Source organism: Dreissena polymorpha, chromosome 2 (assembly GCF_020536995.1).
Source record: "Dreissena polymorpha isolate Duluth1 chromosome 2, UMN_Dpol_1.0, whole genome shotgun sequence".
Classification (NCBI taxonomy): Eukaryota; Metazoa; Mollusca; class Bivalvia; order Myida; family Dreissenidae; genus Dreissena; species Dreissena polymorpha.
The window spans coordinates 115,110,436-115,135,488 of NC_068356.1; the positions used below are offsets into that span (position 1 = coordinate 115,110,436).

The 25,053-nt window shown below is 34.0% G+C and overlaps 1 protein-coding gene across 2 annotated transcripts in view; it reads left to right on the forward strand.

Moving 5' to 3' along the window:
- Window positions 1-14: 14 nt before the first annotated feature.
- LOC127868591 (uncharacterized) overlaps window positions 15-25,053 on the forward strand; it is a 49,486-nt gene continuing 24,447 nt past the window's right edge. For both annotated transcript variants that reach the window (XM_052410458.1, XM_052410459.1), the window contains exons 1-2: window positions 15-201; window positions 6,110-6,253. In XM_052410458.1, the coding sequence (XP_052266418.1) occupies window positions 6,227-6,253 (27 nt within the window). In that variant the 5' untranslated portion in view covers window positions 15-201; window positions 6,110-6,226. The remainder of the gene's footprint in view (window positions 202-6,109; window positions 6,254-25,053) is intronic.

Sequence of the window (25,053 nt, forward strand, 5' to 3'; positions counted from 1 at the left end):
TTAGGGATGAAGGTTTGTTGAAATATGGCGGTCGTGGTTGCAGTCCGAATTTCAAACTTCTGTCAAACTAGTCAAACTTTGCAAATGATGAGCGATACGTTTCATACAGTGATAAATATACATATTGACAAATAATACATTACCCATATAAAATATTGACACATTATATAAACCAATTAATTTTCGCGGATCGTGTCTGGACCTGGAGCCGTATTCATCAATAATAAACTCAAACTTGAACTCAAACTCAGACTTTGACTCAGACTTAGACTTACTAAAGACAGACTCAGGATTGGTATTCACGAACGCGTTTGGAAATAGACTTCAATAAGATCGTGTTTTTTTATGACGTCACGACTAAGCGAACTCTCTAGTAGGGAAAACGCGCCAAATAGTGTCAAAAATAGTAGCAGACATTTTTGATATAACATATTGAATGGAGTGTTTGGCAGTTGAAGACAGCGAAACAAAGCGCCAGAAGGTCCAGATTGGTCCGAGCCAGAGATTGTTTTTAATGCGCTGGTTCGGAACCGCTGGAACCTTCTATCGGCGAGTATAAGGGGATCGGTGCCGAAAAGATTTTGGTTATTCGAAGAAAAAAATGGGACGAGGTGGCGAGCAGAATATCAGTGTAAGTTATATGTTATTATCGTATCTGCCTTATAGTTGAAATATTTTATTTAATAGCTTACTGTTGGATTTGCTACCGATGTCGTTTTTACTAGCGCCGAATAATGCACTATGTAAACAAGGGGCATAACCACTCAGCAAATTGTACTTACGGATTTCGGATGTGATTGTGGAATGTGTTTTAGTTTCAAACATTTGTTATGATTTATGGTACAGTTGCATGTTCTTTGTTTCCAAAATTTGCACACGTGAATTGTTATTAAAGTATTAATAATGAATATTTGTGATATCACGGATAAGTTTACCTTTTAAGGAGGTCTATTGTTTTAGTTTTCATCTCGTTCCCTGTTAGATTCGTACCCAAGTGTGTTTTATTCGTATCTGATTACAATCTGCACATTTCCAAACGAACTTTTCAATTACTAAAAGTTTACATTGATAACTATTACCCTGTATGTCGTTTATATTAAACTAATCGACAGTCATTATGGCAAACATGAAATGTAATGTGTTTCATAAATACTGCTATACATCATTCAATTGTTTTTATTAAACTTTCAGAAAATTTGGGGTCGCAAAAACTGGTGAACAGTGCCAGAAGAAGTACCAAAATTCCAAGGCTCGGTGTAAGTTGTCATAAATTACTTTTTTTCGTTATGCTTTCATTTAATTAAATTTGTTGAGAGCTATAATCAATTGCAATTAGTTTGTTTCAATATTACTACATGTCGAACCTAATATGTGTTTTCTACGTGTTATAATCACAATGAATACTTACTTATGTTGTTAAAATTTGTAAAAAAGCTTATGAGCATTTTCATTGGTTAATGTATGTTTTATGATACTGTATTATTTTGCTGAAATGGTGCTAGAATATATACAGCTATGTCACGCATTGAAAACAATTTTCTTTTTTTTTCGTTAAATTTAACTTAATAATAATTGTCTTTGCGTAATTGAATTAGTGTTATAAAAAAGATCTGACACTTGTCAATTCATATGATTATTGATTAAACCCATCAAGGAAATATGTAGGTAAGCTCACCAAAGGTACACTAAATAACAATATTCATGAACTCGTTCACAGAAATATGTTATGAAATGGCAACTTGTATCAGAATCTTTGTTTGTTGTAAATATAGCAGGGTTCCGTATAAGGACAATTAAAATAAAACATTAAGATCATTAATTTTAGATCGGCTAATGAAGTTTGTGCATTTAAGGAAGTATTTCTATTCCTTTTTGTTAGATACTTTAAATCTCTTGACTATTTCAATTTTGTTGTTGAGTTCATTTATTCAAGGAATGAGTGCAAATACAAACATTGTATTTCTTGGTAATCAAACAGTATGATTTGTTATTCTTCCAATGTAGAAATTAAAAAGGTCGGAGAAATGCGGCACCCAATCTGAGATATGTTTTGGAAGAGTCTTTGTGTCTGTTTATATTAAATTATTATTAATATATATTTTTTAAATTAACAAAGCCTTCAACAAGTAGATTATTATTTTATTTTATATACTAGTAATAAAATACCTGTGTGTATGACTGTATTGAAATGACATTTCTTTGGCTATCATAATTTAGCATTTATTATGTAGCATTTTATAGCTTCTGAGTTTGTAATATATATATAGTCAGTATAATGTAACATGTTCACTGAACTGACTTATATTTATAGCGACTCTTTAATAATAATAATTAATCCACTTTTTTGTAACAAAATACATTAAATGCCAAACCTAAAGTAACATCCTTCAAGGTCAACGGTAAACAAATAAATATGTTCAAAGCGGCGCAGTAGGGAGCATTGTTTCTAACAAACACATCTCTTGTTCCATACTAAATTAACTTTGAATTAACTGTTTTTGTTTTTTTTGTTACAGATACATCAAATCTAGGCATAATTGCAACATGTTATTATTATTAATAAGCATAAGCGTATGTGCCTAAGTGTTTTACAAAGTTATATGTTTAAATTAATTTTTGCGGTTTATTTTTGCAGCTTCTTCATATGCGTTACAAAGCAGTGAGAGTGCCACAACAGCCAGCAGAGAAGAACATATGGTAAATAAATAGATAATACTATATATGCAAACCATTAACCATATGTATACAACATTGAAAATGCAAACCATATGACTTATATTGTATACATCACATTCAACACAGTATACAATATAATAGAGATTCACCCTTATATAAAACAAAATAAAAGAAAAAAAAACATGCATTAAATTAACATTAAACATTGTGTTTGAAAGTTAACACTGGGATTATTATACATTAACTTAAGTATAGTATATTAACATTAGTTGTCCATTTTATTGCATTAAAAACATCACTGGATTAAATTAATTTAGATTTTTAAAGTGACACTATATTTTTTTATGTGATTTCAGAGTGTACCAGTCATGAAAGTAGAGGCATGAAGTGGAAAGAATGTAAGCTTTGGATATCTTTAAATTAAGATTTCAAATTCTCTGGAACAAATCTTGAAAATTTAAATATTGGTAAACTTATCACTTAGGTAGCTCTAATTGGAGGGTAGTGCAGTGCATACAATTAATTTAGAGTTAATAATTAACTTGCATGGATGGAATTCCAGTTCTTAAAACTATACTGACAATACCATCTGACAAAGCGAGTACTGTATAATATGTTGTTATGTAATATGCAACAAAAGTCATGCATTGGTTGAAACATAATTAGCATCAAATATGTTAAAACTAAGTACCAATGCATAGTACCAATGCATACATAGATTATGTGATATATATGTATTAATTTTTTAACCTTTGAAGATCATAATATGAGAACAAGTCCATTTATACAAATCACACTTTTTATCCATTTTTGCAGCGCTCACAAAGAAGACCGACAAGAGATCACAAGGAGATACCTTAACAAAACTTACAGAGAAACCGATGGAAAAAGACTAAGAAAAAATAGAATAAAAAAAAAAAAAAGTTGACTGTAGAAATTGAAATAATACATTTGGAGAAAAAGATGTGTTTAGTGTCAATACGAGACCAAGTGCTATAACTCTGACATGTTATATACTAGTAGTAGATTTATTCCCCTTTTTGTAATTAAAAGGATCTTATTATTTTTTTGTGCAACTACTTCAAAACTCTATTATTTCTTAAATAGAAAGTCTATATTAGAAATAATAGAGTTATGGAGCAGTTGCACACAAAATAATAAGTTTTTTTTTTTAATCAAAAAGGGGCATTCTCATATTTCTATGATAAAAATATGATTATGTCCCTTTTTGTACTTATAAAATTCCAGTCAATATTTGTGTGCTTGAAGAAATGTAGGTCAAATATTACATTGGTCATTGTATTATGTTACTGACAGATAAAATACATTCTACATTCAAAGAGGAATATTAGTTGAATGCGGTGTCTTGGGACACTTCTTGGTATTATTTGCTTACAAGATATACATCATTAATAATAATAAAATTCTTCATTCAATGAACTGAATGAAATTCCAGAATAATGGTAGATGCAGTTATGTGAATTTGAAATTAGACATCAACAAATCCTGGCATCATGCTTTCGCCCTGGCCAACTGGCAGTGAACTTGAGTGAAGCTCGTTATTCTGTAGCTGGCGTCATACACAGCCTGTTAACATAAAACATGTTATATTACACTAACAAAATAAGACATATTTTTGTACATTTTTTCTTAGGTATTTGATAAAATGCTGATGATATGTTTCTTATATTGCTAATGGCAAACTGTTAAAATTAACATACAGTTGTTTCATTAAATATTTGTGTTTAAAATAAAGTATCAAAGAAAAGCGATTGCATTTAGACTTGCACATAACTGACTGTAACGCCATACCTGATCGTTGATGGTGGGAATGCCCTTTCGCCCTATGTAGTCTTCTACATGGTTCACTGGCTTCTTGATATGCACATGCGTGCAATCAATGCACCCCAAAGTACTTGGAAAACTTGAAAGTTAATCTTTTAAAATTGACCCATTTTTTGGAAAACTTACGATATTAATAAGTAAATAGATATTGATATAAATGGATTGTGATCGGTGCATTTATGTGAATTATATTGAATGAAAGTTCTGCCTTATGTCAGAAGTGATGCAATATGCTGATGTGTCTCAACTTGATAATCAAATTTAATGTCATCGTTCTACAGCATTTGTCGCAAAAATACATTTTGAATTACAACATAGATAGACACAAGGACAGATGCACATATGGATTCAGGTGTACCCTATATCTTCTTAACAGGGCGTATAATATACACATTATTTATAGCACCTTTTTTTTAAATTAATAAACATTAATTCACATAACATTAAAGACCAAGAATAAAAAAAATAATTGTCATAATTTTTATTGAAAATGTTGCGAGAAAAAAAATTACCCGATGTAATTTCGAACCACCGACTAGTCGGTGATATATAATCTGGAGCACCGATGCGCTACCAACTGCGTCATGGCAGTGTAACTTTTGAAAGCATATACATATCTATAAGTAAATTCCTACATCTATAAATAGATTTGTAATAGTAATGAAATCAAAATTTATGCGAAGTAAATGTCTTGTAAACGTTTTCAAATAGGTTTCCATATTTAGAGAATATCCATTATTATAGTTTATGATACATGCAAGTTATATGTTATTACATTTTCATTCAAACAACAAGTATTATCCATAAAATTAGTGCATGTTCACGTTCATTCAGTTTGGAGATTATTTTCACGAAAAAAAAACAACAAACAAACGCGGAGAATTATGAATTTGACAGTTGTTTACAATAAATAAGAACAATTGCAAAATGCACACATCGCAAATGACTCACGTATCAGCGATCGCACCAAGTTCTTGTTTCGAACGAACGGCGTCGTACCAGCTGGAAATTTGACAAATTCAACACTCTAGCTGTCAAAATATTATTGACCTGTGCACAGGTATACAAGTACAAAGTTCTGGCTACCATAACTTTAAATGTCGCTTTTTTATGATTTTTGACTGTCGCCACTTGCCACGTTGCTCGGGAAAGTATACACACTGCCAGGGCGACCGGAACTGGCAGACTCCGCATCGTATTGCAAACTATTCCTTGCAAATATTGCAAATAAATACGATTCCTGGTCTGGTAAAACGATGCCGTCTGTAATGTTCAATATCCCTATAAATCTCCAAATGGTTGGTACGATCTAGATACACTATTTCAATAATATTATTATTATTACGCGAGAAGCTCGTGCGGCGGCCATTTTGTAAAGTAAACGCTCAAACGACGTTACGTCATGATTGTATGGCGTAAGTCTAAACACTGTAGACTTAGCATTTGAGACTTATCTTACTGAGTCTGAGTCTAAAACTAACCATTTTATGTTTCGTGAATTAAGTTTTGTAAGGCTGAGTCTGAGTGTGAGTGAGAAACTGGAGCGGAGTCTAAGATTTGAGACTTACGTACATTGGTGAATACGGCTCCTGTAGTGAGATTATTATTGATGAACATGATGAATCGAGAATGTGCGAATGAAATGTTAGATACGTGCGTTTATGACTGATTGCTTTTATTTTTCTTACACACTCTTCGCTTTATAATGGCTGCGAATCATTTATCATCAAACGTAAGTATTTAAAAATTCAATTTGAATTTTGCTATTCTTGTCTTGTTTATTGCTCATCTTGTGTTGTTGGCATAACTTATAATAAATCATGTTAGATACGGTGTTCTTCCGTGAATCTTTACTGTTGGGGACAGGGACCCTTTAGGGTTAAAAAAGTGGGGACAAAGGGGAAAATCTGGGGACAGATAGATATATTTGTAGCAGAATAAAATTTTCAGGAACATATTACCTTTAACTTGCACTCTTAAACTTGCTTGATTTCTTCTTACAGCCAGTCCACAGGATGTAACATTCTAATTCAAACTTGAACATTTGAAAAACTTTTTAAAACTGTCAAACAATTGTCAACATATTTATAATACTGTGAACAGTTACAGGTATTCAATGTCTACATCTTTTTCACATGACAGTCTGTTCCTGAGAGATGTTCTGATTTGATTTTGGCAGCTGATTCTACGTTCTCAGCAGGACGTGTCAAAGTACTTGTTCGATTATTAGAATTACCATAAATATAGGCGTTTTCTTTTTAGTGCTTTATGCACAAACTGCATGTCATTTTGTTGGTTTCAAACAGTAACCAAGAAAATTATCGAAGCCAATTTGCTTAGAATGTACGTTTAGGGTCAGACTTTTTTCATAATTGATACACCAGCGCCCTCACACTACTTTGGGGGAAGGGATCTGCAGCCCTTAGGAGGGGGAATTTTCGCGGCGTTTCCCTTTTTGGGGGATTATTTTACTTACTCTCTCATTATTACATTTGTACATGTTTGCACTATATTCATTGCATTTTTCATAATTTAGTATGTTTGCAAAGATTAAGTTGAAATAGAATTGAGATATAATAATCATGAGACACATCTTTCTTTAAAATAATTTTATTTTATATTTTTTTCGGGTGAATTTTTCCCCCCAAAAGGGGAAAATAGTATACTTTTCAGGTGGGGGACTGAGATAGATTGAGGGCCCTGTACACGATGTTGGGACTTGGGAAGACACTCTGTGGACTTGGGAAGACTTTTGCGGTGTTATTATTATCGTCATATTTTCTAATTTTACTGCCGGAGGAAAAAACTTAAAATGGATTTGGTTTTCTTCTGTCGGTCACTTTTTCGCCATTGTGATAGGTGTGGAAATTTCCTCTATATTTAATTGGTTGTTATAATCTGAGCTTACCAATAAAATTAAGTGTTATTAAAGTAAATTAACAATTGACTGCGAAATGACGTCACGTCCAATGAAATAATGCGTTCTAGTTACGCATTCACTCTTTTACTTTACCGACTTACAAATTTTATTGATTAGTTTTTATACATAATTCCTGTGCGCCCGCGCACCCATATTCGGAAAACGGGTGTGGACAAATCTGTTGTTTTTGCGCCAATGACGCAAGGGCGCATCCACGGCAGAACACTGTAGAATCATGTGTATATTGATGTACAGCAAGTAATAGATCAGTTCATTAAAAAGATTGGAAACAACCTTAAAACAATGTTGGAGTTCTTGCGTTCTCTTGATATTCTTATCTGGAATTATCAAGCATTATTGATGTATAATACAGGCCTTGACCTCACCCAAACTAGGGTTCTTTCCTGTTTCGATGCATTTCGTAAGTGCAAATAACGGGTTTTTCTGCCTATTTTGGGAAAAGGAGTCTGACCAAATTGGGAATTTTTTATCGACAAAATTGGCCATTTTGGGAAAAAATTGTGAATTTATCATGCTTAAATAGTTCAGTGGTTTAACAAATAAATTTGTTTTTATTTGTTATTTTGTCTTCTTTATATAAACAGATGCAATATTGGGCATGTTCAACATTTATTCAAGTACTGCAGTTTTGTTTTTTGTGTTTTGGAAATTGGGATTTTTTTATTTTTTTTCGGTTTGGGATCGGGTCCGTTTGCTTTGGGAGTGCCTCCGTTTTCCGGGGGCACAGACAGTGCTGAAAAACCCCTGAATAAGTACAAGATTAGAAGCATACTAGTATACATTTTTATTTCCAATATTCAATTCAGTTGCCATTGTCAATCTAAAATGTTACATGTACCTCCTTCAGAAAATTTTGCGAAAGTGACATTGAATTTCTTAGAATAAAAACGCGTCTTTCTTTAAATTTTACCAAGTACACTTCATTCCGGATCGTGATATAACTTGTCAGGTCATTAATGCATGTAGAGCTAGATATGGGCATAGTTTGGCAATCTCAAAACACGTTATTTACCTACTTATTGCATTATGTGTTATGACCATTTGTATAACAAAATGCATTATTCAATTGTAGTATTTTCAAATGCGTATAATTAAATGTGTTATCCAAAATCATTTTCAGATTTCATTATTCACGGAAAGTATTAAGAAAATTCTAGCAACAAAGACAAATTTCTTGTGTATTTCATGTACAGATGAAAATCATACCAAAATTAAACTTCATGTACAACATCAGGTCATTCTTCCTCGGGGATAGTATGGACTTAGATATTTAATTGCTGAATAAAACTTTGTAGTGCAGAGGTCGCTAATATAATTTATTTTGGTAGAAAATTGTAGAGTATTTTTTTTATGTGGAAACTTTTTCTCTTACTAAAAAAGTTAATTAAGCTTTATCTACAGTGCTACATGTACATTCGTTGAGATAAGGTCAGTAATAATCTCTGAAATTTACAGTTATTTGATACAGTTTCACGTGGGGTCGGCTTGTATTCGGCTGCCTTAGCGCTGATTGTTTGATGCGCTTACCAAGAAGAATTTGATAAACAGCTGGTAAATCAATATTGGCTTCTCGCTGAGAAATTCATTGAAAACAGTAGCTCTTAGGCGGAGTTAACAGACATTGTAACTGGTCCGAGATATTAAAAATACACTACTTACTGTTTCCAAAGTTCACGGCAAGAAATAAAAGATGATTACGCTGATTCAAATGGTAAATCAATACGAAGTGGTTCTATAAATTTAGGGTTCCCGGAGGATCACCCAGCTTGAAACAACTGGTTACCCTCGCCAAAATCTGGTGTCCTCGGGTTCCCGGGACACTGTTAGTGTCGAGGCCTGTAATACATTCTTATAATTAAGATTTACATACTTCTGCAAGGTCATTCCCTGTGACTTGTGAATTGTCAGAGCAAATGCAGATTTCAACGGGAATAGCTCTCGTTCAGCAGTAACTTTCTTGTCCTTTGGATTATACACTGAAATAACATTACTGCATGCCTGCTTGATTCATATGATTTAACGGATGTTTCATTCCACTACTAGTTCATGCCACTGATATTTGTGTTAAAAAGGGGAAGTCGTTTAGTCCCAATAGTAATATATAGCAAGATTATAGTGAAAATAAATCTGTTGCTCATGTGTTTTTTCTGCAGTTTGTTTTTTTTGCAATTTCATGTGTACTGCCAAACTTAATTGAATACTACTGGTAAACTGTAACCACAGGTTGATCTTCCTCACACAGCAGGTTGTGGATAATAACTTATATAATAATATTATGATAAATTTTAGACGCACACACGAATCTGGGATCAGGGTTTTTTTTGGTCCGATTTTAAAGCCGAAATTCGGCTATGTTCCCAATCCCAAAAAGTATACTTTTTTCCCAAAATGTGGCAAAAAATTCCCAATTTACCCCCCAAAAAAAAAACAATTTTTTTTTTTTTTTTTTTTTTTTTTTTTTTTTTTTTTAGAAAGAAGTGTCTAATGTGTATTTTATCTCAATTTTAATTCAATTACCTAAAACAAAGTATTATATGATTTTGTTTTTTTTAATTTGAATGATTATAAAGAGTTGTATCAAATTAAGTATTTCCCTTATATGTGGACTTTTCGTGTGGAAAAAAAGGCTAATGAATTTATTTTCCCAATTTCATGAAAATGCCTATAAAATTCCCAAATCCAAAGCCATGGGCTATCTTCCCAAAAAGTGGAAAAAAAACCTAGGGATGATGTTTGTACACAAGTTTTTAGAAAACCAGACTTATAATATTGTCATACATTTTAATCTCAATTTTATATTGTCAGGGCTAAGCCTTTAGAGAGACGCAGGGGACCTCGCTGGACATATTTACTTCTCCCTCTAATACGTAAGGGGGAAGTGAATTTTACTCATTTTGACATTAATTTTGAGCCAGAAAATGACTAATAATATGTTAATTAAATTGATGTACTAATAAATACAAGAATTACACCAAATTAATAAAGTGTATGGTCCCAATGCACTTAAGATGGGAACAGTTGTGAATCAGTTATGCGTGAATAACTCCCGTGTCACTATCAATTGATAAATTAATTGGTTTATTGCAGTTTTATGGCTTTGAAACACCTATTGCACTTGGTCCCGACAGTGATCTCTTCCACGATAAAATCGTGGCCAGTTACTAAAGAGACTGATTATAGCAACCGGGTGTAATCCTTCTCGCAATCGTGCTTTTCATGCATAAATTATAAAAACATTTTTTCGCCGCGATATTTTACAGAATATGTATCTGTGAAGAAAACAGCAGAATAAAAAGTTTTACAAACTAAACTGGACGCATGTAACATATTTCTCCAATTTGTCAAAGACAATATAAAATTGAGATTAAAATGTATGACAATATTATTAAGGACATTAAAGAACTCACTTCCCCCCGTGTTTTGCTTGCAGAAGATAGAGTTTATATAAGATGAATTTCATTGGACCACATTTACTCAGACCTATCGTGACACATTTATTTGTTACTAAAGAATGCAAAACTACATAAATAGTAATTATCAGCTTTTGACGACATTATAAAATAAACACGCTATGCGCAGACTCCAAAGGTGTAATTATCAGTTTTTGACGCGCCACGTCCAGACGACAAAGGTGTGAAATTATGCTCAGTGTTTTGCAGCTTTGACTTCGGATTAAAGATTGATGATTAGGTGCGAATTAAAGTGTTGGAACCAACAGAATCACTTGGAAGTAACAATTTTTTCGGTTTAACGAAGTTTGGATTAACAATGAAATTTTACATTAAACAAAGAAGAACCAAAATCGAGACCGGAAAAATACTTCGAGATAACGGTTACTTCGGATTATCGGTGTTCGAAATAACGGTGTTGAAGTGTAAATGTATCAGTGGCACAAACTGGTAGTGGCACGAAAACAACCCTCACCCATTCCAATGAACATCATTTTCTTATTTTCATATTTAGAAAATAATTCAATCCTGCTAGTTCGAACTGCTAATTTTAATGACTGCAGTGATACAAATTAGGAATTAAAGGGCAATCCCTTCGGACTTGTATTCTTGCATGATAAGCAAGCCCTATACATAATATACTAACTTAAATGTAGATAGGAAGGGTATTGTTATGTATTTATTGATTTTGAAATCACCTAATAACTGCATAATACGAGTCTTAAAAAAGTCGCCGTATTAATCCTCGGGACCATATTCATTTGGTGGTTCAATTGTTCACTTGTTTGGCAGCTTGTTGATATTGTAACCCTAACATATTTGTTTTTTCAATTTAGAACGTGGCAGAAAATGGTAATTGATAGCAAATGTTAAGTCTCTACCATAAGTACTCAAGAATTAAAGAAAAATGTAATGTCATTTGTTATGGTAGACAATCAGTGTTTCTGAACAATTAAGAGTCATGAAATAAAATTATTACAGCTAAAAAGATGGCATTCGAAAACTTACAGTAAAAATATGGTAAGATTTTTAGCGAGACTGTTTTCAGAGAAAACCGGAGGTATTGTCATAGCCTGCTCGTCGTCCGCTGTCCTCCGTCCGGCGTCGTGCTAAAACCTTTACATTGGCTCTAAAATAAAAGTGCTTATACCTACAACTTTGAAACTTCATATGTAGATGCACCTTGATGAGTTCTACACACCACACCCATTTTGGGTCACTCGGTCAAAGGTCAAGGTCACTGTGACCTCTAAACAAAAAAAAATAATGACAAGCTTTCGCAGCCGAGCGTGGCACCCGTTATGCGGTGCTCTTGTTATGTATTTGTGTTTACTGATGATTTTTGCACATCTTTGCGAAAATACAAAGACATACAATGTTAATAATTGTGTTGTTAACATGTTAATTAAAAAAAAAAGTTAACCAGACTTGAATATATTGAAGCTTGTCGGGGTTGTGATCATATAAAACAAACTAGTTAGTGTCAAAAAATACCAGTCTCTGGCATGGGACATATCAGGCCACACACCTTGGAGTTAATGCTCCTTAATTGCAAATATTATTTCATGTACGGCCGCTTATATATGGATATTTTTCAACAAATATGGACCAAGCACAAACTTTGGCTATGACAAAAGAATTACAGGTGAACAATAATATAGGAAGCCAAAGGGTACACAATAAAACACACTTCTCTTCAAAAGCAGATGAGTTACATTGCATTAGTGATCTCATGGGTCAGACTGTTAGAATCTTTCCTAATACAATTTATATGCATATTGTATCCCAATTCTGATCTCCTTAATTTCCCAATTTAAAAAACGAAAAAAAGCAAACTATTAACTTATGGCAGCAATTATTGGTAAGGCATTTATCACCATTGAGAGTGAAATCAAAGCATAAGCAGGGCTTTTTGTTTTGGCGTTGTCCGTCCTTCCGTCCTTACTTTTGTGTCTGGAGCCATATCTTGGAAGTGCTTTTGCGGATTTCATTGAAACTTGGAATGAGTATATATATGGATAAGAGGATGATGCACGCTGAATGGCATTGTACACCATCTGTTAATAACGGAGTTATGGCCCTTTCTATCTTGAAAAAATGCTTTTTTTTGTCCGGAGCCATATCTTGGAAATGCTTTGTGGGATTTCATTGAAACTTGGTATGAGTATATATATGGATAAGAGGATGATGCCTGCCAAATGGCATTGTACACCATCTGTTAATAAAGTAGTTATGGCCCTTTGTATCTTGAAAAAAGGCTTTTTTGTGTGTCAGGAGCCTTATCTTAATAATTCTTTGACGGATTTCATTTAAACTAAGTATATATATGGATAAGAGGATCAGGGGTCATCAAATTTTTTTTCAGCAACTTGCCCTGCAGGGCGAGTAGCTAAGAATTTTCACTTGCCCTGCTGAAATATGTACTTGCCCTGCAATTTATTGAAAAAAATGCAAAAAATCACTAACTTGTATGTTTTTGTGATTTAGCCACTCTTTAAATCTAGAATTAAATTTAGACAAATTTTTTAAGCAGTATTAAAAGACCATATACCGTACTGTATAGGATTCATTCACGGAACATACCTGTATGGGGCGTAACGGGAAATGGACTAATTTTAGCGCAGTGTGCAATAATCAACATCCACTCAATTTTTAATCGCCGATAAAACGTTGTTTTGTTTGGTAAAGATGTTAAAAACTTGAAATTTTAATCTTTTCGGCCAGAAATGCCTCTCGCCCTGCAGGACTAGCGCTGCCGGAATATTCACTTATCCGGAGCCGATTCCTACTCGTAATTAGGAGTGGGCCACTTGATTTGTCGAGCCCTGAGGATGATGCGTGCCAAATGGCATTGTACACCTCTGTTAATATCTGAGTTATGGCCCTTTGTATCCTAAAAAAAATGCTTTTTTTGTGTGTTAAATATAACATTTTTGTGTCCAGAAGCATATTGGCGGGAATATCAATTCAACGAATTTGCTTGTTTGATTATGCGTCTGTAGAAAAGTAAAGGCTTTATTTTGTCAAAAAATCTCTTTAAATTCATTCAATTTTCACCAAATCAAAGTTATCCCTAGAAATTTAATTCCCTCTACCCATTTCATTGTATGAAAGTTATCCCCATGTTTGGTTTTCACAAGCTACGTGACGGATAATATCCTGTCTCCAGAGCCTTGCAGTAACCGCTGATTAGTATCAAAGGGTTTTCTGCTATGTCAAAAAGGCCGTAAAATGGACCGAATCCCAAAGCAGACTGACCCGAATCCTAAAGCAAACTGACCCGTCCCCAAACCGATATTGTAAAAAAATTCCCTTTTTATTTTAGAACATCTAACAAAGTATTTGACTATAATTTATATGATTTTTATTCCGCAGTGGCCAGAAAAAAACTGATACATGTATGTCAATATTTGATGATAAAAAAAATCTCAATTTGGTCCTTTTTGTCCATAACAAATTCCTAAATTTTATCGATTAAAAGAATCACAATTTGACCAGACACAATTTTCCCAAAATGGTTAGAAAACCCTTTGATTATTGTTAAGAAGACCCTTTTCAGTATTTATAGAATCTAAAATTACCACTTATTTGTTGTGTATACACTGAAATCTGTTTGTTTGTTTTTTGAGAAGGAAGTTTACCTGTCAATATTGGATTTGTTGACCAGTTATAACAGTCTCTGAGACAAAGCTGACACTGTTTCTGGAACATTTGTTTGTTGACATTGTGTGGGTAACAGCTGATCGGGTTTGTTGGGTAACAGCTGAGTGGCTTTGTTTTAAGTGTATTGAATTTCAAGCCTTTTCAGGTCCATAAAATATCAATTTCATGTAAAAATATTATAAAAGATTGTTATTTGCATTGTTCTCCAAGCTAGTAATTGTGTTTGTCTGTTGCGTGTCTTTGACAGGTGTCAAATAGAAATGGGCATGGAATTCTTGTTGAGGATAAATTTCATGTTAATGTGTACAGATAATTTAAATGTTGAAAGAGGTCATATGAGTCATGGGTAGGGCAACAAGTTTACATGTGTAATATAATATGTTTTAACAGTTATTTTCAATACAATGTTGTCCACAAAAAGACAAGGACCAACATTGACAATTTGACAGTGAACTTTTTTCACTTAATATATATTTATGAAGAAAAGATTACACAGTTTTTGAAAATATTTGTTACAATATGGTTTAAACAGTATGGTCATGGTCATGAACAAATCAGTGAAGTTTTAAAACTTGTTTGGGATAATTGTTGGAATACAGAGTTATGACTGGACTCAGTCCTCAAATGGGGCCCTTATTGTTTCGACACAGGAGATTGAAGGTAAACATTGGAAAATATTTATTTGCTTCTATAATCTTCTGTTCACAAATTGGTATTCAAGGCTGTGTCAAGAAATACTTCTGTATGGAACAAAATAATTCATATTTGTTAAGATCTGATTTTGTAATGTAAGAGTTGTATTTTTTTTAATAATCATACTGATATACATAGTAATATTAATTTTAATTTATTAAAAGATATATACATGTTCACACACAAAATCAGTCATATATCTGGCATCCCCATTCTCTAAAATATTATATACTTAATTACTTTATATGATTGATTTTTTAATAAATAAAATAATGTGCTCAAACTTCATGGTTTCCCCAATGGTCCTCCTCATATCTCCAGTCAAGCCTAACTAGTCTAAAAGATTTTACTGTTCAGTTGAGCACCAACATGACATACATGTACAACATCACTTGAATGTTCATTAACAGCCATTGCTAATGATCATTTCCCAAGCATCCATATTTAAAAAATTCACTTTGACCTTGACCTAAATAGGTATATGTATATTTACACAATTGTTTCTTCAGCTTCTGACTATTTGAACTCATTCTATATCACACATCCTCACAAATTCAATGAACTTGACCTCATATTTATATTTAGAATGTTCTAATTTTCCAATGCACCCAATTCTTTGGATGATGATTCCAATTGCCCGTTTCTTGGACTTCGATTAATTATTCTAGTTCTTGGCAGGTTTACAGAATTTTATCATTTGTCTACCATCAATACTGCTTGTTATAACACTAAGTTTTGGATACTAGTAACGCAGATTTGTTGCTTATTGCCATTTCTAGTTTGCCGATGACAACCTACAGGTCAACCATGTCAAGTCACATGACTTTTGTCCATTGAGTTCAGATAAGGCTTCAAATGGTTTTATGGTTTTAGCACCAACAAGAAGCTAGTTTATTGAATGCAAAGTAAACTTTTTCCAGAGCTTGAACATTAATGGGCCTATTTTGAAAAGGCCTTTGTATATACGTATTTACTCCAAATTTACCTCTTATTTAATGGCGATGAATAGAATTTGTCAGCAATCTAAAAAAAGTAATAAAGGCGTATTCTATTGATTAGCTTCAATCTATGTTTTACCATTAGATAGTGATCATTCATGTACCATTTGGTTTGTTTGTGTCAGAGCTTTATTTAAGTTTTGTAAGTTAATAAATGGAAAACGGATTGTTTACTGATAAGTTAGTGCACGTCAATATCACGGTGTATATATGTAGCAATATGGACTAGCAACATTGATTTATGAGTGTGCGTTTGTTTTTAATCAAAAATAACATGTTGTTTGGCGCTGATTGTGATAAATCCAGCCAGAATGAGGTTAAAGTAAAAGTTGTGTTCAAAGTCTATTACCGTAATTACTCTTAGGTTTTGGACTCTTAAAAATAATATTTTTTTCGTGTCCGAAAATTTATATAATTTTTTTTCAAATAAAACAGGTGTCCGGAAAATTAGAGACAAAAACAGGTATTCGAAATTGTAGAGACAGTGTAAAAATATTGCTTTTACGATCGTATATGGGTATGTAATGTGTATAGCGTCAATAGTTTCAACTAATAATATCATGTGCTTGTTAAATACCACGTTGTATAATATAAATGACTTTCATTAGCTCACCTGATTGCTCAGGTGAGATTTTGTGACCGGTCTTTGTCCGTCGTCCGTCCGTTAACATTTGTTCGTAAACACTCTAGACGGCACATTTCTTTTCCGATCTGCATGAAACTTGGTCAGAAGCTTTGTCCCAATGATATCTGGGTTGAGTTCGAAACTGGGTCATGCCGGTTCAAAAACTAGGTCACTAGGTCAAAAAAAGAAAAACCTTGTAAACACTGTAGAAGTCACATTTCATGCCCAATCTTCATGAAACTTTGTCAAAATGTTTGTCTTAATGATATGTTGGCTGAGTTCAAAAGTGGTTCTGGTCCGTTGAAAAACATGGCCGCCAGTGGGCGGGGCAGTTTTCCTTATTTGGCTATAGAGAAACCTGGTAAACACTCTAGAAGTCACAATTTTTGCCCAATCATCATTGAAAGTTGGTCAAAACATTGGTTTTATTGATATCTGGGACGAGTTCGAAAATGATCCAGATCGGTGAAAAACATGGCTGCCAGTGGGCGGGGCATTTTTCTCTATATGTATATAGTGAAAACATGTGAACACTCTAGAAGTTACATTTTTGGCCCAATTTTCATGAAATTTGGTCATTACATTTGTTTCCTTGATACGAGAATTGAGTTAAAAAATGGTTCCGGTCAGTTGAATAACATGGCTGCCGGGGGGGGGGGGGGGCAGTTTTCTTATATTTATAATTTTTTGTGACTGGTCTTTGTCTGTCCGTCCGTCCGTCCGTTAACATTTGTTCGTAAACACTCTAGAGGCCACATTTATTGTCCGATCTTCATGAAACTTGGTCAGAAGCTTCGTCCCAATAAAATCTCGGTCGAGTTCGAAACTGGTTCGTGCTGTTTCAAAAACTAGGTCACTAGGCCAAAAAAAAGAAAAACCTTGTAAACACTGTAGAAGTCACATTTCATGCCCAATCTTCATGTAACTTTGTCAAAATGTTTGTCTTAATGATATGTTGGTTGAGTTCAAAAGTGGTTCCAGTCCATTGAAAAACATGGCTGCCAGTGGGCGGGGCAGTTTTCCTTACATGGCTATAGAGAAACCTTGTATTAAAACACTCTGGAAGTCACAATTTTTGCCCAATCATCATGAAAGTTGGTCAAAACATTGGTTTTATTGATTTCTCGGACTTGTTTGAAAATGGTCCAGATCGGTGAAAAAGCATGGCCGCCAGTGGGCGGGGCATTTTTCTCTATGTGTATATAGTGAAAACATGTCAACACTCTAGAAGTCACATTTTTGGCCCAATTGTCATGAAATTTTGTCAGGACTTTTGTTTTCTAGATACGTGAGTTAAGTTTGAAAATGATTCCGGTCCGTTGAAAAACATGGTTGCCAAGGGGACGGGGCAGTTTTCCTTATATTTATATAGTAAAAAGGCTTGTAAACAATCATGAATTAAGGTCATGTAACATGCGAGACAACTCTTCTAAATGTTGCATTTAAGTTTACAGTAGTTACTCCCCTTTGATTATTAATGTTTTCATAATAATACAGTGTAGATTTGTGTATCATTTATGTGTTAATTGTTATTCAAGGTTGGATGTTTTTTTTAGCTCAACTGCTTGCTCAGGGGAGCTTTTGTGACTGGTGTTTGTCCGTCGTCTGTCCGTCCACATTATTTTGTTCGTAAACACTCTAGAGGCCACATTTATTGTCGGATCTTCATGAAACTTGGTCAGAAGATTTGTCCCAATGATATCTCGATCGAGTTCAAAACTGGGTCATGCTGGGTATATAACTAGTTCACTAGGTCAAAAATAAAATAGAAAAAGCTTGTAAGCACTGTAGAAGTCACATTTAATGCCCAATCTTCATGAATAAAATAGAAAAAGCTTGTAAGCACTGTAGAAGTCACATTTAATGCCCAATCTTCATGTAACTTTTTCTAAATGTCTGTCTTAATGATATGTTGGTTGAGTTCAAAAGTGGTTCCGGTCCATTGAAAAACATGGCTGCCAGTGGGCGGGGCAGTTTTCCTTACATGGCTATAGAGAAACCTTGTAAACCCTCTAGAAATCACAATTTCTGCCCAATCATCATGAAAGTTGATCAAAATAAGGATTTTAATGATATGTCCGACAAGTTCGAAAATGGTCCAGATCCGTGAAAAAACATGGCCGCCAGTGGGCGGGTCATTTTTATGCCCAATTTCGAAGAAAAGGGGGTATATAGTTTTTCGTGATGTCCGTCTGTAAGTCTGTCCGTCAGTCTGTCTGTCACACTTTTCCTGTCCGCTCTTTAATTAAAAAAGTTTTCATCCGATCTTTACCAAACCTTGTCAGAATTTGTATCTAGACATTATCTAAGTCAAGTTCGAATATGGGTCATGCCGGGTCAAAAACATGGTCACTGGGTCACTTAGTGCATTTCAAGGATTTAGCATGGTGTCCGCTCTCTAATTGAAGTAGTTTTCATCTGATCTTTTCTAAACTTGGTCAGAAGTTGAATCAAGACAATATCTAGGTCAAGTTCGATTATGGGTAATGCTGGGTTAAAAACTAGGTCATGGGGTCACTTAGTGCATTTCAAGGATTTGGCATGGTGTCCGCTTTCTAGTTTATGTGGCTTTCTGATTTATTTTGATATTCTAAGACATTTTTATGCCCCCGAAGGAGGGCATATAGTGATCGGACTGTCCGTTCGTCTGTCCATCCCTCTGTCTGTCACACTTTGTGTTTAGATTTTGAAAAATGCTCATAACTGCTATGTCGCTTCAGATAGCAATTTCATATTTGGCATGCATGTGTATATGAACAAGGCCTTTCCATACGCACACAAATTTTGACCCCTTTGACCTTGACCTTGAACTTAGGGTCCGCGTTTAGGTTCGAAATCTGCGTTTAGGATTTGAAAAAAGCTCATAACTTCTACCAAGCGTTTATTGGGGGCATAAGTCATCCTATAGTGACAGCTCTTGTACTCTATATGTATATAGTGAAAACATGTGAACACTCAAGAAGTCACATTTTTTGCCCAATTTTCATGAAATTTGGTCAAAACATTTGTTTCCTTGATGCGAGAGTTGAGTTGGAAAATAGTTCCGGTCAGTTGAATAACATGGCTGCTGGGAGGGGGGCAGTTTTCTTATATTTATATAGTAAAAAAAAGCTTGTGAACACTCTAGAAGTCACATTTTTTGCCCAACCAGGGGTTTTTCTGCCTATTTTGGGAAAAGGAATCTGACCTAATTGGGAATTTTTTATCGACAAAATTGGTCATTTTGGGAATTTTTGCTTCGATGAAAAGGCTCATTTGAGAAAAAATTGTGAATTTATCATGCTTAAATAATTCAGCAGTTTAACAAATAAAAAAAATTTATTTGTTATTTTGTCTTCTTTATATAAACAGATGCAATATTGGGCATGTTCAACGTTTATTCAAGAACTGCAGTTTTGTTTTTCAGTTACAGTTACACTCTGAAATAAGAACTGTACAGTCAAAACCTTATAGCAGATATTTTTGACCAAAACAAAAACTGGTTAATCACACAAGTTATAAGACACTTCATTCTTTAAAAAAAAAAAAAAATTTTTTTGGGGGGGGAAATTGGGAATTTCTTTTATAATTTCCGTTTGGGATCGGGTCCGTTTGCTTTGGGAGTGCCTCCGTTTTCCGGAGGCGCAGACAGTGCTGAAAAACCCCTGCCAACCATCATGAAACTTGGTGAAAAGATTGGTTTTATATATATCTTAGATGAGTTTGCGAATGGTCGCGATGGGTCAATAAACATGGCTGCCAGGGGGGTGGGGCAGTTTTCCTTATGTGACTATATAGAGAGAAACCTTGTGATCTAACACTATGGAAGTCACATATTTTGCCGTATCATCGTGGAACTTAGTCAATACATTGGTTTCATTGATTTCTTGGACAATGGCTTATATCAGTGAAACACACTTTTTAGCTCACCATATTGCTCAGGTGAGGTTTTAGGATTGGTCTTTGTGCGTTGTCTGTCCATCCACATTTGGTTTGTAAACACTCTAGCATTCACATTTCTCAAGCATTCTTTATCAAAGTTGCTTTAAGATCTAAGTTAAGTTTGATGATAGGTCACCATTTCAAATCTTACAAAAACAAAAACACTCCCTACGCCAGAGTTTTGGTTCATTAATGATGAAACTTGACCAGGATGTTTGTCTGGTCAATATCTAGGTCAAGTTTGACATTAGGTAAAGATTGAATGAACCGACTCCTCTCATGTGATCGAACTAGGGCCATCTTGGCCGTCTTGTTAATTTATATAGTAAAAAAAGCTTGTGAACACTCTTAGAAGTCACATTTTTTGCCCAATCATCATGAAACTTGGTGAAAAGATTGGTTTTATATATATCTTAGATGAGTTTGCAAATGGTCCCGATCGGTCAATAAACATGGCCGCCAGGGGGTTTGGGCAGTTTTCCTTATGTGACTAGAGAGAAACCTTGTGATTGAACACTATAGAAGTCACTTTTTTTTTCCTAATCATCGTGAAACTTAGTCAATACCTTGGTTTTATTGATTTCTCGGACAAGTTGGAAAATGACCCCTCATCCAAGCTTTAGTGATGGATGAAGGGGCATTATTGGAAATAAAGCCTGAGGCTGAGCATGTATAATTTAGCATATCGTTCCGACGATATTTCTAATCGATCGCGATTTAAAGCATAAAAACAAATCGAGTATACCTCACTGCAACCGGAAGCGCTCTTCAATCGGAAGTCATAATTTACAGTAAAAAGAATGTTTTGTTGCATTACTTCATAAAGGGTGGGAAATCCAGTGATTCCTTTTTAAACAAAATATATAATGTTCAAATGGGATGGGAATATACATGCTCAGCCTCAGGCTTTATTTCCAATAATGCCCCTTCATCCATCACTAAAGCTTGGATGAGGGGTCATTATTTTCCATAAAGCCTTCTGGCTTTCACATGTATAATTTAGCATCTTTAAAAAGCAACAAAACCATTCTTTCCATAGAATGATATATAATACAACACAAAAAATAAAAAGTGTAACAAATATCAATTCCAAATAAGTATTGTCTTCCACTCTTATATGAATGCACCATATCTGTTATAAAATGTATAACAAATTCAAAAGCATTATGTATAATACAAAACATATTTGATATTTGAACAACACAAAAGACCATGTCCATAATAAATATTGTGTCTAATCAACATGAGAACTCAAAACAGCTTGGGAGAATGAGACATTTTCATTTGTTAAAGCCTTTCGAAGATAAAATTTTCGAAAGTTTTTATCCGACTTCCAGTCTGCAGTGTCCAATATATTTTTTAAACTACATCCTCTACTAAATGCAGCCGAGGTGGATGCACTTCTATACGAATGTGCCTTAAAGATTTCAGAATTGACACCCGACATAGTCAACACATCTTTCAACCATCTAGCAATGGTGCTAGAGGAAACTGGCTGAAAAGTTTTATATGATAAAAAACTGTGACGATTTCCTTATCGTTTTAGTAACTCTAAGATAATGTAAAACAGTATGCATGACACATAATTCTTCTTTGTCATAATGATCTATTTTAAGCACAAATGCATCACCCATTTTAGTCGTTTTCAATAGTTTAGGAAATGTAAACACAACTGCCTGTTGTTCCTTATACAAGTTATTAACATTCATATAAACTAAAGTCTGTGCTCTTGGAGCTGTAGCCAGTGCAATCAGTGCTACCAATTTCAATGTCAACATTTTCAATGTCAGATTATTCAAAGGATAAAGAGACATTAAATATTTTAAAACAACTGATACATCCCACGTGAATCTATAACGCGGTACAGGTGGCTTACTATGAAAACAACCTTTAAGGTATCGTTTCACTAAGAAACAATTCTGACACCAATAATTTCCAAAGAAAGGTAATGTCTGCAGAAGCATTGATTTGTGTGTGTTTAGAACTGAGTAAGATTTATTATTATACTTTAAATAATAAAGATAATCAACTACTTTAATTTCAGTCGTAATAAGGGGATTAACTTTCCTTCGTAAACACCAAAAATACCATCGTTTCCACGCCAGGTCATATTGCTTCCTAGTTCCAGGTCTTCATGACTGGATGATAGTGTTTGCAGTTTCTGGTAAAAGTCCTTGACTCTCAAGTGATTTCCGGATAAGACTGCTGCGCCCATGATGATCTTCTTTGCTAACGGATGCTCCTGTCCGTTGTGTGGCAGGGTGAGCAAGTCCCTGTGTTTTGGTAGCCTGACAGGAAAATCAGATAGAATAGTCATCATCATAGAAAACCATGTTTGAGACCTCCATATAGGAAAAACTACTATAGCTTTCTCTACTTTATCAGTTTTAATTTTATTGATTACTTTCCCCATAAGATTAAATGGGGGGAAAATATATGGAACTTCAGTTTTCCAACAAATACTAAATGCATTAGTATATGTTGATCCAGGTTCTGGAAACCAAGAGACAAATCTATCTATCTGCTTGTTAATCCTGGATGCAAAAAGATCTATTTTAGGTACAAAAAACTGAGAAGTAATTCTACAAAAAATATCTGCTTTTAACATCCATTCTGTTGCATCAGAAAAATTTCTTGAATAAAAATCAGCTGTATTTAAAACACCTGGGACATGAATAGCAGACAAATATACTTTCCTTTCAATACACCATTGCCAAATATCTTTGGCTAACAAATCCATAGAAATTGATGTCATGCCACCCATGTCATTAATATATTTTATTGCTGATATGTTATCAGATTGTATTTCTATGTGAACATTACAATGATGAACATACAATGATTGTAAAGCATAGAAAATTGCAAGTAATTCTAAATAATTAATTGATAGAGCAGATTCTTCAGGATTCCATCTGCCGTTAGAATATTTTTCAGTGTCTAACTCTTCACAACCCCATCCTTGCTTAGATGCGTCAGTCCGACATCTCGACTGAATCGAAAAAGGACGAATCCGTTTTCCATTTTTTAATCTTATATTCTCTATCCACCACAAAAGTTCCATTTTACTTTCATCAGATAAAATCATCTTTTGATTAAAATCTGTACTAGAATTCAAACCGAGAATTTTGTTTCTTTCCAAAGTCCTATAATGTAGGGGTGCCTCAAAAACTGCATAAAATGCATTAATAATCAATCCTATAAATGACACCAATTCTCGTACAATAATTGTATTTTTACTATAAATATTTCGAGCGTACAAAATAATCTTTTGTAACTTTTCTTCTGTGAGGAAAACCATGAATTGAACACTGTCCATAATAAATCCAAAAAAGACCATCCTTTGTGTAGGGATCAGAACCGATTTTGAATGGTTAATGGTATAACCTAATTTCTGCAAAGTGTCAATCATTATTAGTGTGTTAGCCTTACAAACAGCTTGATTCAGGTTCATATTTAACGAATCATCAATGTAGTATGAACATCGTATGCCTAACTGTCGAAAATAGGAATACACTGGTTTTAAAATTTTTGTAAAAATATATGGGGCAGATGCCAATCCGAACGGAAGACAACTGAACGAGTACAACACTTCGTTCCAATAAAATTTAAGATATTTCTGGCTTTCTTTATGAATTGGTATAGAATAATATGCTTGTTCCATGTCTACTGATGTCATGAAATCATTTTCTTGTAATAAATCCAAAACAACATTAAATGTTTCTTGTTTGAAATGATGGTAAGTTACAAACTCATTCAAGGCTTTAAGATTAATTACTGGTCTAAATTTACCACCAGGTTTTGGTACAATGAAAATATTTGATATGAACTCATTTGGTTCTGATATGGATACCTTTATGGCACCTATTTCCAATAATTTTTTAATTTCAGTATCTATTATAATTCGCTGTTCATTATTAAATTTAATACTATTTGGAAGTTTTTACTGAACAGGCTGTTTGTAAAATTCAATGGAATAACCATTGACAACATCTAGTATCCATGGGTCAGTGGTTAGTTTTTCCCAACTTTCAAAACAATTTTTACGTTTACCGACCGAGAAATCTACTTGTCGTTTGGGTAAGCTGAAGTAGCTCCTACCCGGCCTGCTCTGGCCCTGAAAGGTCTTAAGAAATTTCCTCTCTGTACAGGATATGGCTGGAATCTATAATTCCCAGAATATCCTCTGCGAAATGGTCTGTTGGTTCCACGTCCCCGCCATGGTTTGTAGGACCCATACTGGGA